Below are 13378 nucleotides of genomic sequence, written 5' to 3'. Positions count from 1 at the left end.
TTTACTAAACAAAAAAAAATGGCTTACCTTTTTTAAGTTCAGAAGAAGTAGAGGACTGTTTACTGCTGACCCTGGCAGATCTTCTAGCTGCCGTCTTCCGGCCCTTGAAGAATCCACTCGACATGCGGGTCAATTCCTCGGATCTTCCACTTTGTAATGCTAAAGATAATTATATTAATTGAAATAGGAAACTATATTGTTTGGTTTTATGCTTTACTTAACATTTCATCTTTTATACTCATAAAAATTTAGTCTAATATTGTTTTAGATATGTTAAGAGAAGTACACAATATAATTCTTTAACTTTTTATGTTGATTAGCGGTCTCCTTATACACATTAAATCTTACTTGATTAAATATCAGATTATCCATCTTTTTTTTTTCCTACTTAAGCTTAGCCTTGAGAAGCTATTTCAGCGTAACCTTAACTAGTAGGTGAGCTCACGGGGCTCAAATCAGAGTGATGCTAACACTGACCCTAGCAAGAGCAGTGTAACGCAGAATCTACCACCGGATCGGAATCGCGACCCACTGAGAAGATCCGGCGAGAAACTCAGTGGGCTGTGTCTATGGGCTAATGCGCTCGTCGAGCCCTTCGTCGCAAGCGATGGGTTCGATGAGGACGGTGACCGGATCCATCACTGATACACATAGGATACACATTGGACTGATCAGCATGCTCAGTGCGAGTTTTTTAACGTTCTCGATAGCGTAAACCCAACTTTGTATGCAGTTGGAACAGCGCCGCGCCCCTAGCGGCAAAGGAAGGCAAACGATCCCATTCCATACAAATATGAGCTAATTTTTACGTTATCGAGAACGTTAAAAAACTCGCACTGAGCACACTGATCCGCACTACCTTCGACAACACAGTTCATGATGCTCTATACTCGGTGGGAGATAAGAGCAAATGATGTAGAATTATCCGGAATAAACTCTTGTTGCAAGGAGGTGGTCAAGACCCTGAGTATTGAGGAAACCGAAGCGTGAAGAAGAAGAAGATACACATAGGCTACCCTAAACTCGGACACGACTCATTTAATGTATCCTACTTTACTTTATTTACCTACATCTAAATTATTCTATCGGGTCCCAAGCGTAACTGTCGCTAGTTCTAAATAGGATGATGACAATAAAAAAATTACGCCAAACAAGTAAAACATATCGGGGTGAAAGGTTATTTGGTTTGGTTTTCGGTATTAGTATCAACAATACGATGTTTTCAATTGAACTCCAATTAAGTTTACTCTATTCAAATAACTGAAGAAGTTTTTTGTTATGATATTTTTTCCAAATATTAAACTTTAAATGACCCTTCTGTAAAGTTGCAAAATGTCCCTTAAACCAAAGCTTTTTAAAGCCTTTTACTCTCCGATATGTAAACACCGATTATTGGCGAAATAAATTACCATTGACGGAATGTCGTCGACTCCCAGGGCTGGACGAAGAGCAGTTGCTGGCGGCGGATAAGCTCATAGACGCCAAGGATCCAAGGGAATCTCGACCTAAGGGCGTCGCAGCATCCACTTCCGATGAACCAGTCAAGGTCGACACCTAAAGTGGAATAAAAGATTTCTTCTTTAGTGGGGAAAGTTTTTTTTTAATACGCTTTTATTAGCTTCAGACGTATGTATGTATGTTTGTAACGGAATCTTTTGTGTGCTTATATTAAGTTCGTATTTCATTACAAAACTTGGTGCCTGTTTGTTATAATATTGTTAATAGCTCTATATTGTTCTTCTTTGTCTGCACTAGTTCTATTGGACGCCTACTAGTTAGAGTTACTTGAGACAAATGTCCTAAAAAAATTTTAGGCAATTTTTAGGAACAAATAGGGATGAGACAGCTATTATCACAATAACATTGAGATTTTAGGCTCATTTATTAAAGTGCGTGGTGGCATTCACGTCGTAAATATCGACTCGGGTACCAACTCCACATCCAAATCCAAATACAAAGGGCATACTTATTCGTCTACGTAGGACTTATTGTCTATGTTATTGCGACTTTTTACCGTTATAAGTTAGAGTGCGTTTAAGCTTCAAATGTGTACTCACGGGGCTAGTATTATGCGAGGCAATCGTATGAGCATCAAGAGACGCTAGAGACGTGCAACTGTCTCGGGCCTTATTCCTTCCTCTACGTTCGCCGAGAAGCAAGCCGAGTCGCATGTACAAGTCATTCTGCCTTCTAGACTCATACCCTGGCTGTTTGACATGGCCACCTTCGTCATCTGGAAAAAAAATATCAGTTCAAATGTCAAATTTGAATCCGAAATGATAGGTATCGAACAAGAACAACGAAAAGCAAAAAAAAAACTATCAAGTTTTAATTAGATTAACAAACAAAATAGTTATATACAAACGCTTGATAGCACAAACAATACTATTGTCGTTTAATCAGTTTATTCTTGGTGCGGGAACTAAGCTTGTAATAAAAATAGCACAGACATAAAAACAACGAACATGCATAAAGTAATACTTAAAAACGGAATACATATTTAAAAAAAAAACTGACTGAAGATTTGAATGATAGTTTCGTCATCGTCGATTGAAAATAATACTTAGGACTTGGGTACCAGCCCGTATTGTTAGAGTTTTGTGAGAGTCCTCACGCCAGTAAGCAGTTGCGGTTTTGAAACTCTGACTTTCTAGTCTGAAGATGGAAATAAACCGCAGTTTTCTATGGAATGTCGTAACATTAAAATCACTTTGAGTTTATGTTCAATAATTTGCCGGTCGATTGTGTCTCTGTAGTATTACGTAAACATAAATATTGCAATATAAATTTTATTTGTCAATTTATTTTTGTTGTTTTTTTAATTCTTCTGTGGCTTTGCTTGTTTGTTTGTGTCCTGGGAGCACGCGTTGAAACAGGTTCAAACACTGTTCAAAAATTTAAGTCGTTGGCGCTTAAGTGAAAATTTCTTGTCTAATACAATTATTCCATGTGTTTTTAGTGACATATCTCACGATAGTCACTTTGAAGGATTGTTGTACTTGACTAGCTAGTAATTCAATTAAAATTTGAAGTGTGAATTTATATTTTTTTTTATTGATTTGATGGGTGGACGAGCTCACAGCCCACCTGGTGTTAAGTGGTTACTGGAGCCCATAGACATCCACAACGTAAATGCGCCACCCACCTTGAGATATGAGTTCTAAGGTCTCAGTATAGTTACAACTGCTACCCCACCCTTCAAACCGAAACGCATTACTGCTTCACGTCAGAAATAGGTGGGGTGGTGGTACCTACTCGACCAGCGAGGTAACCACTTCCAATGCCTTCGTTGGTAATAAAAATCGAATAAAACCGCGCGAAAGCGAAGCCTGACATTAGCGTTTTTGATGTAATTAACTCTTTTATGTCCGGGAAGTGAATTAATTGAGCGAATGTGACTGTCCCACGGACAATTAACGAACGAGCAATTAAAAAAGTGAGACATGATTACGAAATACGTTTGCTGGAAATGCCTAACACAATTGTTGTTTGTAATTGAGGCTTATAGACATTTTGTGACTGTATAAATAAGCCGGGATATTAAGGGCGTTTTTTTAATGCGCTTTTATTAGCTTCAGACGTATGTATGTTAGTATGTAACGGAATCTTTCAATATAATTTTGATCCCCTTCAAAACGTTGGAATAACTCGAAATTAGGCATACTTATTAAGGACCGATGACAATTTAATATTAACAAACAAAAAAACTGAAGAAATTGAAATTCAACTAAAAAATGAAAATTAAAAACAGCGTAGGGTGCTTTTCAGGATATCATCAAAGTAACCCTTCTACTCATATCTGTTTATAAAATATTTATAACTACTGATACCATGCACCCCACGTTTTTTTTTACAATACAATCATTTTTTCTTACACTATTTTTAATTCAAATTTATTAAAATTTATTTTCTATTTTTTAGTTGGATTTTCTATAAAAGCGTGTTTTTTTAGTTTTTGAAACTATTATTTATTATTTTAAGCTAATCAAACCCGGATCGCTTTGCCCTATTCTTCTTTAGGCCAATCTGAAGATCTCCCGAAAATTTTATCGAAATCAATGGAGCCACAGCTATAAGGTACATACAGACATATATTACATATACAGATGCTATTTTGAGTTGGGCATGGTTTTTATGTGCAGTAATCATATCATTAACTGAACATTATGAAGGGCATGCCTCATTTGCTAATATATATAAAGAAAAAACTAATAATTCCATAGAAAAGGCTATCGTTCAATTCTAAAGCATCGTATGTAAATCTCGGAAATTTCTGTTACAGATCCCACGGATCGGTTTCCTGTGCATGGGCGCGTGTCCGTTTACAAACCTTAGCGGCGGTCTTGACTTCATATGGCTTCAATGAAGTTAGCTATTTAAAGGATATATAAGCGTATAGGTCAACATTTTTTCCTTTTTTGGTGCCCTAGCATAGCACTATTCAATCTCTTCTTGCGGTTTTGTAAAGACCACTAAAGGATTCACCTGAGAATGGATAGCCAGCAGCGTTTCTGAGTGCCATAAGTCGATACTGTGATAATTACTAATATTTACTGTTCGTAGGGCGGTATGTAAGGTTCCAGAACTCTGTTTATCTTTGTCGTAATAACGAGATCTGAATCGAAAGGTGAGATAGTCATTATGCAATTTAACTAAGTTCCGTCATATCTCAATGTCAGTGACGGCATTAATGTTGTGACGTATGTAAGGTAACATAATATATAGGCTCAACACTAGGTGGGCCGTGAGTTTGGTATTTTTTGTGTCGTTGCTAAACGATGTGTTTTTTTCGGAACAACACTTTTAGAAGAAAACGAGGCTTAATCCTAACTTAAAGTTTTCTAAGTACGGACTATTGGTGAAGAAAAAAATAATACCATAAATATTGCGGCTTATCGTAAGACGTGGTTGATTGCAATTTTCGTGTTAATACATGTGGTCCATTATTTATCTTTCATTCTTCGGCAGGATAAGTGCATGCGTTCAAGTAGTTGGGAAAGTATCAATCGTGGTAATTGTAGAGGCGTTGAGCAGTCGTTAACCGTGATTAGTTGGCGAAGAAAACTTAAAGGATATTGTGGTGTTTGTTTTATACTGGAAATGTTTCGAAATTATTTTATTGATTAGAACGGCTTCCCAAACGAAAATGTAAACTAGTTTATTATTTAAGGGATTTTATGACCTGGTAACTAAGACCTTTAGGTCAAGTCTTATTTTATGAAATGAAATGAGATGAGGTGAGATGTTATGAAATATAATCTCAGTAAAATAGTGGTTATTTACTGAAACTTTTTCAGTGAACTTTTTGGAGGATCCCGAGAAGTTACGAGTTTTTTGGCCTAATGTCTCGTTCTCGTCTTTATATAATATTATTTAAGATCGCGTGATTGTCATACTACTTTCGCCGTGATCAACGCTTTACGAAGTCACGAACTGCTAAGGTGTTATTCGTCGATATTTGAATATTGTGTTCTAACTACCCTCTATACTTTAAAATAGATAGTGTAATGATAATAAAACAAAAATACGCTATTAAATCGTAATAGTTGTTTTAACTATAGAGAGGATTGACGAAAAATGATGAAAACACAAAATATTTCCAACATGTTTTTATTGTATTATTTTGTTTTTATTTTCCGATTAAACGACAATCCAAAACAACTTTTGCGTTGCTATAGTTGAACTTAACAATATGTATACAGCCTGAGCTGTTTTTACCGGGTGAAATGATTTCATAAATTGTCATCATTTTGGCAAGAAATCCAATAAATATATGCACCCATAATTATAATATCAATAAGTATATACATACATATATGGATATATACTTTGTGTATTATGTATCTATTGACATATCTGGTATCGAATGCGTTGGCATTTTTTTAAATAAAATTTTCAATTATTAAAAAGTCTTTCATGATTTAATGTGAGGATAGAATTTCGCATTACACAGCAGGACACGCAAAAGAAAAACAATGAACGCAGCACATCCAGTAGTAGTTCAATTCCAGTTCTTGTTATAACATCTAACTGCAAAAACTGTAGGCTCCCACGCGAACTGGTTATGCTGATGTCAATGTCGCTTGTGGGATCCGAGCAGGAAGTGTGGGCTAGCCGATAGTCCAAGATAAGCAATCTCATGAAACTATTGTGAATCATTAGTTGAAGAGCATGTATTTATTTTTTTCATATATGTACCGAGTAATTTGAAATTGATAGTTTCCTTTTTTCCAACGAACAACAATAAAAAAAATTCAAGGGAAACAAAATGAAGAACTTTAGATGATTGTTTTGTTATTTTATTATCGTTTTTTTTTTTAATTTTCCGAGACAAGCCTTTTATAAATATGAGATCCAGCCTATATGATTTGTATCTCATAGCCCTAGATCTAGATACATCTGTTGAATAACATTTAAAACTTGTTCTTTGACAAAATATTATGCTTTTATAATTTTATGCTAACTAAATTATTATATGACTAGCTTTTGCCCGTAACTTCGTCCACGTTGAATAATAGTTCACAAATAATGCATTATTTTAGAACAAATTTGGTTAGCATAAAAAACGTTATAGTGAGTCAACCTTAACATATAGACATGCTGTCGCGGACTTTTTTTAGATCTTTTAAAGGGGAACAATTCTGTCATACATTATTTTAGCGAAACTTTAATCGTTTCTGCAGCGCACGCGGCGGAAGCTCTCAAAAGGGAAAAAACCCGATTTTGGAACATTATTTATTGGTGCTCCGCTTGGCTATCTAATCAGCATAGGTAGGAACAAAAAAAACCCGTCTATTTACAGTCAACCGTGTTTAATTCTATAAGACGTATAGTTGCTTGTATTGTGGCCTCATGTTCAATGACATTAGTATTTTTGGCAGTTAATGTAGTGTTGAAATTAAAAAAAATAGAGCTAAAGCTATTATTACATTGTCCAAATTTTAGTATATTTACAAATACTAGTGATCCCCCAGTAGTCGAAATTCGACTATAATTATTTGAAATTATAAGTTTGAACATCATTATCGGTTCTATTGTCAAAGACCATTATACTTCTTTAATCACAGATTCGCCTAGACTACACTATAGACAAATAATGATAATCTATTCTCAATTTGCCCACAGACTTTAAGCAATATAAAAAAAGATACGTTTGACCTAATTAAATAAAAAAATAGTTGAATGATTAGGGGCGTATGAACCTTGTTCTCCAAATTAGGACAGCGGTTGGCCTTCGAGCCCACACCCCACACTAAGGTTTCAATGAAATGATCTACATTGCCTGCACGTACTATTGTGTAGGTTCTTACTTAAATAACTTAATATGTATTAGTCTGAGTGATTTTAATATCGATAGTATTTTGTTATAGACAAATTGAGTTTTATACAATGTGACCTGTTTCTATGTACAATGTGACCTGTTTGTATGTACTATAAACAGGATAAATGTCTTCATCGTAATGGTTTGTTAGTTGGAAGGACTCTGCGAAGCACTGCTCATGCTAGGGCCAGTGTTAGCAACACTTCCGGTTTGAGCCCCGTGAACTCACCTATACGTTAGGGCGAAGCTGAAATAGCTCCTCAAGGCTATCAGCATAGGTAGGAAAAAAAGGAAGGAATATTTGATCCCTTCGTAGTGCTAATTTTCCCAATCATCAAATACCTTCTTTTTTTTCTTTTTTTTATTGCTTACGTGGGTAGACGAGATCACGGCCCAGCTGATGTTACCGGAGTCCATAGAAATGCCGCCACGTACCTTGAGATATAAGTTGTAAGGTCTCGGTATAGTTACAACGGCTGAGCCACCAGTCAAACTAAAGCGCATTACTGCTTCACGGCAGAAATAGGCAGCGTGGTGGTACCTACTCTTTCGGACTCACAAAACGTCGAACCATCTTCAGTGGTTTCAAGTTGTATTGTGAAACGCACGTGATAGTATAATATATATATATACAATGATACAATGTTTATTTCTGTCGTAAAGCAATCGTGCGTTCTAATTTTAATAACCATTACTCCAATGAAACTGAGATTAGAACCTCTTGTCTCTTGACGGGCGACTCATTGATTTACGCGTCTAGTCAAACGAGAAAAAAAAACCTGTTCTTATCTGTTGTTTATTAAACAAACCATTGAATTTAAAGTTATTGTCAACTATATGTAGCAAAAATGAAGTTTCAATAGCTAAATATTGTTTGTGATAACATGCTTTGTTATGTGCACGATAGTAATAAATCATTGCGAAATAATACAATGTCAAAACGAATATTTTGATTCGATATATGCAAAAAAAAACAACAAAATTAATTACGTTCGAAAACCAAAATTCAACAAGCGCTATAAAAAAAACAAACGCAAACAAACACTCGGATGCAAAAAACAAAATCGACAGAAGCCATCGAATATCCGAAAACAACTCTGAACGTATGCAAACGGGCAATAAAGAGTGCAAGACTAGAGAACTCGACCGTGCGGAATCGATACATAGGAATGCAGACTGAATACCGATACCCACGCTACTAGATTCAGTAATCGATTCTATAATTAAAGGATTCCAAAATATAAATTGTTATATCACCAGTGACTAGTTCGTTCCAATACTACAAGCTATAAATCGTAAACGAACGTTGATAGCATTTCTGAATCTTTGGTTTATATTAGAAATCGATGGGCAGCTCTATATATAAATCCAAATATTATAGAGATCGAGAACGTTCATCAATTTTATATTTGTTTTATTAATTTGGATGGTGTATTAGCACAATATGCAACGTCAATTCGGCGTTAATAGTGTAGGTTAAAAACCATCGGATAGCAGTCTACATTCTGAATAAGCAATGCGGTCTTCTTTGCCTGTAAGCTGGTTGAGGCCTTGGGGCACGGAAGAATGCGTTGACCACAGTGATCTGATCTTGTTGAAGACCAGGCTGTGCCACGCCGCGCTTCGTGGGCCTTCTTCTGGTAAACCTGCAGAAATGTGACGAGCCAAGCTACTATGGCGATCGGATTTGCGATAATGTATTTATTCAAAGTTTTACATGTAAATAAACTCTTCAAACGTTGATAGAAACGTTAACAGTAATAGAGATAGATCAAGCGCAAACGTGAATGGATAAGGGCCGCGGTAAATTGAATTGAATGGATATTTAGAAATCGCAGCTGCTAAGTGTATATTTCAATTACTCAAGAGATAGGGGGTACAGGCGTGATTAATAATTATAGGAAACGTTTCAGATCCTTCGATAATGTTCGCAGCCGAGCTGTCTGCGTGGCAATTGCAAAAGAATTCGTGTTCCAACTAATAAATAAACTAGACGCAGACAACCGGTCCTACGGAACCCCTACGTACATCCGGCGGGAGCGCGTGGGCGCGCCGTGTCGCAACTGTCACTCACAGTTACATACAGCGAATGCATCCTCGTCGTTTTAGAAAAGCCCTCAAACGTTACAAGTGAGAGGGCAACGCGACTTCATCATGAATGAAATTGCATATACACCCAACAAGACATCAATGAACTGAAACGTGTTGCGACCGCGCTTGCATAACTTTTGAATTTTGCTATCATATTCGACACTCGTACGCATATTATTAATGTACTCACCGGAAAGTGGCACGTGGTTGTCGTGCGAGTGTCGCGCTCGCTGACCGAACGGGCTTCGGAGGGATTTCGGGCTGAGGAAGAATCTTCTTCTAGTGTGCGGCGGTGTGGGACAGCTCTGTGCCAAATTACTGGGCTGTTTGGGTGGCTTGGGCAGGCGCATCGGGGACTGCCAATCGTCCTGCCGTTGCGGGGACGGTGTGTACCTTTCCATGACTTGTCGCCTTCCTTGGCTATTTCTAGCGCACAAAGGACAAGCCTCGTTTCTGAACATACAGGAGTAGCAACGTTCATGCCCGCAGGTGTCGATCAGCTTCCTCTTTTTGCCTTTGTCAAAGGGCATGTTACAACTCGGACAAGTTGTGGCTCCAGTTTCGCTGTCCAATAGCTGTCTTATTGCAGCCAAATCTGCAACAAAAACTGTAGTTATTGTATTTGCTCTTAACTTTACAACGTCACACGTGATAGCTGATTAACAGATACATTTTTAAAATTATTATTGTGAAAGGTATATATAATCCCTGTTGGAGCTGAGGAATTGGGAGTTACGTCAAAAATCTAATAGAAGATATGTGTCTTCGTAATTTTAATGGTACTTTGATACGACAACCAAGAACGTAGTTTTTAATATTTCAACAGCGTCACATTTTTCAAATCCTTTTTTTTATGTTATCAAACTAATTGCGCCATAAATATTTCTTACATTTCCTAGATGTGTGACGTGTGAAAAAAATGGTGATTTACTGGAGCGCACGTCGTTAGAAGAACATTTTAAAATATCTTTCCCGTCAAAACTTAAATCAACACTTTCGAATTACGGGACCAGTAAATCAAGTGTTTGTGAACGAAGTAATTAAATACGAATGTTAGCTCACGAGTCACGATGCAATTCCGTGAGATGACGATATACAGCTTCTCCGTAGATCTATGATACTGTTTAGTCTGGCGATCGACATTATGAAGAGATTTAGAGTCGATTTAATGCAATATATAAGTATATTTATTGTTTATGTCTATATTAAAAAAAAAAAAAACTGCTACTTCTCCAAAACATGTTACTCTGTTTCCATTGTAGAGTATTGTAGAGTTTTAGTTTATGTAGAATTTGTAGAGAAATAATGTGGTAATATAAACTTTAGTATTGGAATGAAGTCTGTTATTGTGCAAAATTTAATTCGTATAGGTGATATCATTAAGCCGTTGCCTTGTTCACGGGCTTTTTGATAAATAGAATGTCTCTCGGAATACTTAAGGTTCAGTGTTTACTGTAGCTGATGGAATGCTGTCAACGATCTAAGCATAATCTCAAAACGGTTATATACCCTATGAAATCTGAACACTTTTTGGCACAAATATATAGGAAGGTGGTCTCCGCGGCGCAGTTCTGTGCAGTAATGCATCATTCCAAATCACCGTAAACTCATGTCTAGAGTAGAAGATTACGAATCAGGGAGGGCGGTAAATGATCGTTGTTAAGCTATTTTTCCCTTTGAATCTATACTAATATATAAATCTACAGTGGTTTTTACGAATGTTCCGTTATAACTACTGAACCATGTATCCGATTGACTTAAAACTTGGTATCCATGTAGAAAATACATGTACCTAATGGATAGGCTAATATTTATATGATTGTTGGACTCCCTATGCCAGTTGCGGGGGCGTTAATGACGAGAATCTTTGTGGGGGTGAGAAATAATAGTGTTAATTTTAAACGCCCAGCAAAGCGAGCGGGTATAGTTCTTAATAAAATGGGAACCGTTCGTGTTACATCACCGCTGTATGTAAGAAAACGTTTTCAAGTGTCAAAACTTTCCATTCGTGACCTTTCCGATATTAACTATAATAAGTGACAGTGCTTAAACGAGTTCCCGAAGTCGCTCCGATTAATGAAACCAGTTAAGGCAATTTACGATTGGGTTATATATTTTAGCGAAAATCACTAAGAAATCGTTCAACCACTTATAGTTATATTGGCGACTTTAAAAAGTTATCTCGTATGTGCATGGGTGATCAAATGTCAATCTTGATTTTGGCCATATGGCCATCACAAAGCAGCAGAGCGATTAATGGAAGGCGCAGTTGTTAATTTATTAATATTTAGATCAATATCGGCAGTTTTCGCGTAGTGTTCAATGCTCGGTGTACAACGTGTTGAAGTCTCAAAGCTTTGGTTTTCATGACAACCAATAGCAACTGAAGATCGGGCATCAGGCACCAATAATGGTGATGATGAAATTTGAACAATATTCTTAATGCGATGGGGTGTATTATTCAGCATTATCTCTCAATAGTGACAGCTCTAGTTTGATGTCAATGGGCTCCTATTACAATTCAACACCACATGCGCGTGTTACATGTCTTGCGGGTAGGTACCACCACCCTGCCTATTTATGCCGTGAAGCAGTAATGCGTTTGGAGTTAAAAGGTCGGGCAGCCGTTGAAACTATACCTGAGACCTTAGAACTTACCTATATCTCAAGTGGGTGGCGCATTTACGTTGTAGATGTCTATGGGCTCCAGTAACCACTTAGCACCAGGTGGGCTGTGAGCACGTCTACCCAATTAAGCAATAAAAAAAATGGCTAATCAATATCTAAAGCATTAAAAATATATTCTTTCTTCTGTAAAATAATCGCATACTACAATAGACTATTGACGATTTATGATATTAAAAGAAGTAAGTAAGTAGGTTAATTTACCGAAAGTACAAATTTGGGTATCTCTCACAATAACAAATAAATTTATTGTAAATTATCGTAAACTGTTTACTATCAATAATAAGACATCGAACATTATTGTTACGACATTGCCAATATTAGCGTTTACATCTGTCCAATTATATTTATGACAGCAAATAAACATGTTCCTGAATCTTATTAGTTATTTGAAATAATTTCATATTCTATTCGATTCAGTGTAAATAATAAATTTGTGTATTCATTTATGGGCGGTATTAAATGTTACGTAATTGGCATGTAAATAGATTTAATGATGGCGTTTCAACAAATATATCGTTCAACATAATCATTTAATTATAACTCTAATGTATTCTCTCTGTTGTTAGGAAGTCTCGCGTTCTGATTCTAATGGTAGTATTACAGCTTGACATAGACTTAGATTTGATGTAGACTTAGATTAAACTACTGTTGATTATGGCTTTAGGCACCAATCTAAAATTTGTCGGTTCGCTAGTACCTCAATACAAGAAGATAAGTAATTATAGATAATTTTATTGCTCTAATAATCATAACCCAAATTCTCTACAATTGATTTGAGGTTTTAATAGCTAAAGCCGCATGGGGTCTAAAAACAGCAGTTTCCGATACGCTACCAGAAAAATAAATAAGATAGGTTTTTTTTGGTCGCCTACTTCCTACGAAATTGGCTATCCATTGTCTAAAACATCGCTAATATAAGAATTGCGTGCAGTAATATAAATTTGACGATCGCTCTCTGTCTAGCACGATAGACGTTGACTCATTCAACAAAAAACTAACCTGCGAGAGTTACGTTTACAAATTTATCTTTTCCGTCGACTATAACTATATTAGGTTTAATTTCGTCAGAGATTTCCTACAAAAGGCAGTCGGCGTTTATTTTTCTGTCTGCATTAATTATTTTGCTTCGATATTTTGAACTGGTTTTAGGTCACGCATCAGTTGTGGTATTAAAGTAATTTTCTATATGGGAACTCATCAATTGCTGTATAGTTATAGAGTTTTTGTGATTCGTCTCAAAGTTAGACATCATTATTTTATTCTGTTGTTAGTTAGTTG

At 36.4% G+C, this 13378-nt stretch overlaps 1 protein-coding gene across 5 annotated transcripts in view; it reads right to left on the bottom strand.

The window, feature by feature from the left end:
- LOC101744717 (protein TANC2) overlaps positions 1-13378 on the bottom strand; it is a 307082-nt gene that overhangs the window by 8887 nt on the left and 284817 nt on the right. For 3 of the 5 annotated variants that reach the window (XM_021350968.3, XM_021350970.3, XM_038019437.2), the window contains 5 exons: positions 9603-10007; positions 8854-8967; positions 2058-2233; positions 1410-1554; positions 28-159 (listed from right to left, as the gene is read on the bottom strand). In XM_021350968.3, coding sequence (XP_021206643.2) covers positions 28-159; positions 1410-1554; positions 2058-2233; positions 8854-8967; positions 9603-10007 — 972 coding nt within the window. The remainder of the gene's footprint in view (positions 1-27; positions 160-1409; positions 1555-2057; positions 2234-8853; positions 8968-9602; positions 10008-13378) is intronic. The other 2 variants (XM_021350969.3, XM_012694343.4) reach the window with 1 other exon arrangement.

The sequence above is a fragment of the Bombyx mori genome, chromosome 23 (assembly GCF_030269925.1).
Source record: "Bombyx mori chromosome 23, ASM3026992v2".
Classification (NCBI taxonomy): Eukaryota; Metazoa; Arthropoda; class Insecta; order Lepidoptera; family Bombycidae; genus Bombyx; species Bombyx mori.
This window is presented reverse-complemented; position numbering and strand designations above follow the sequence as displayed.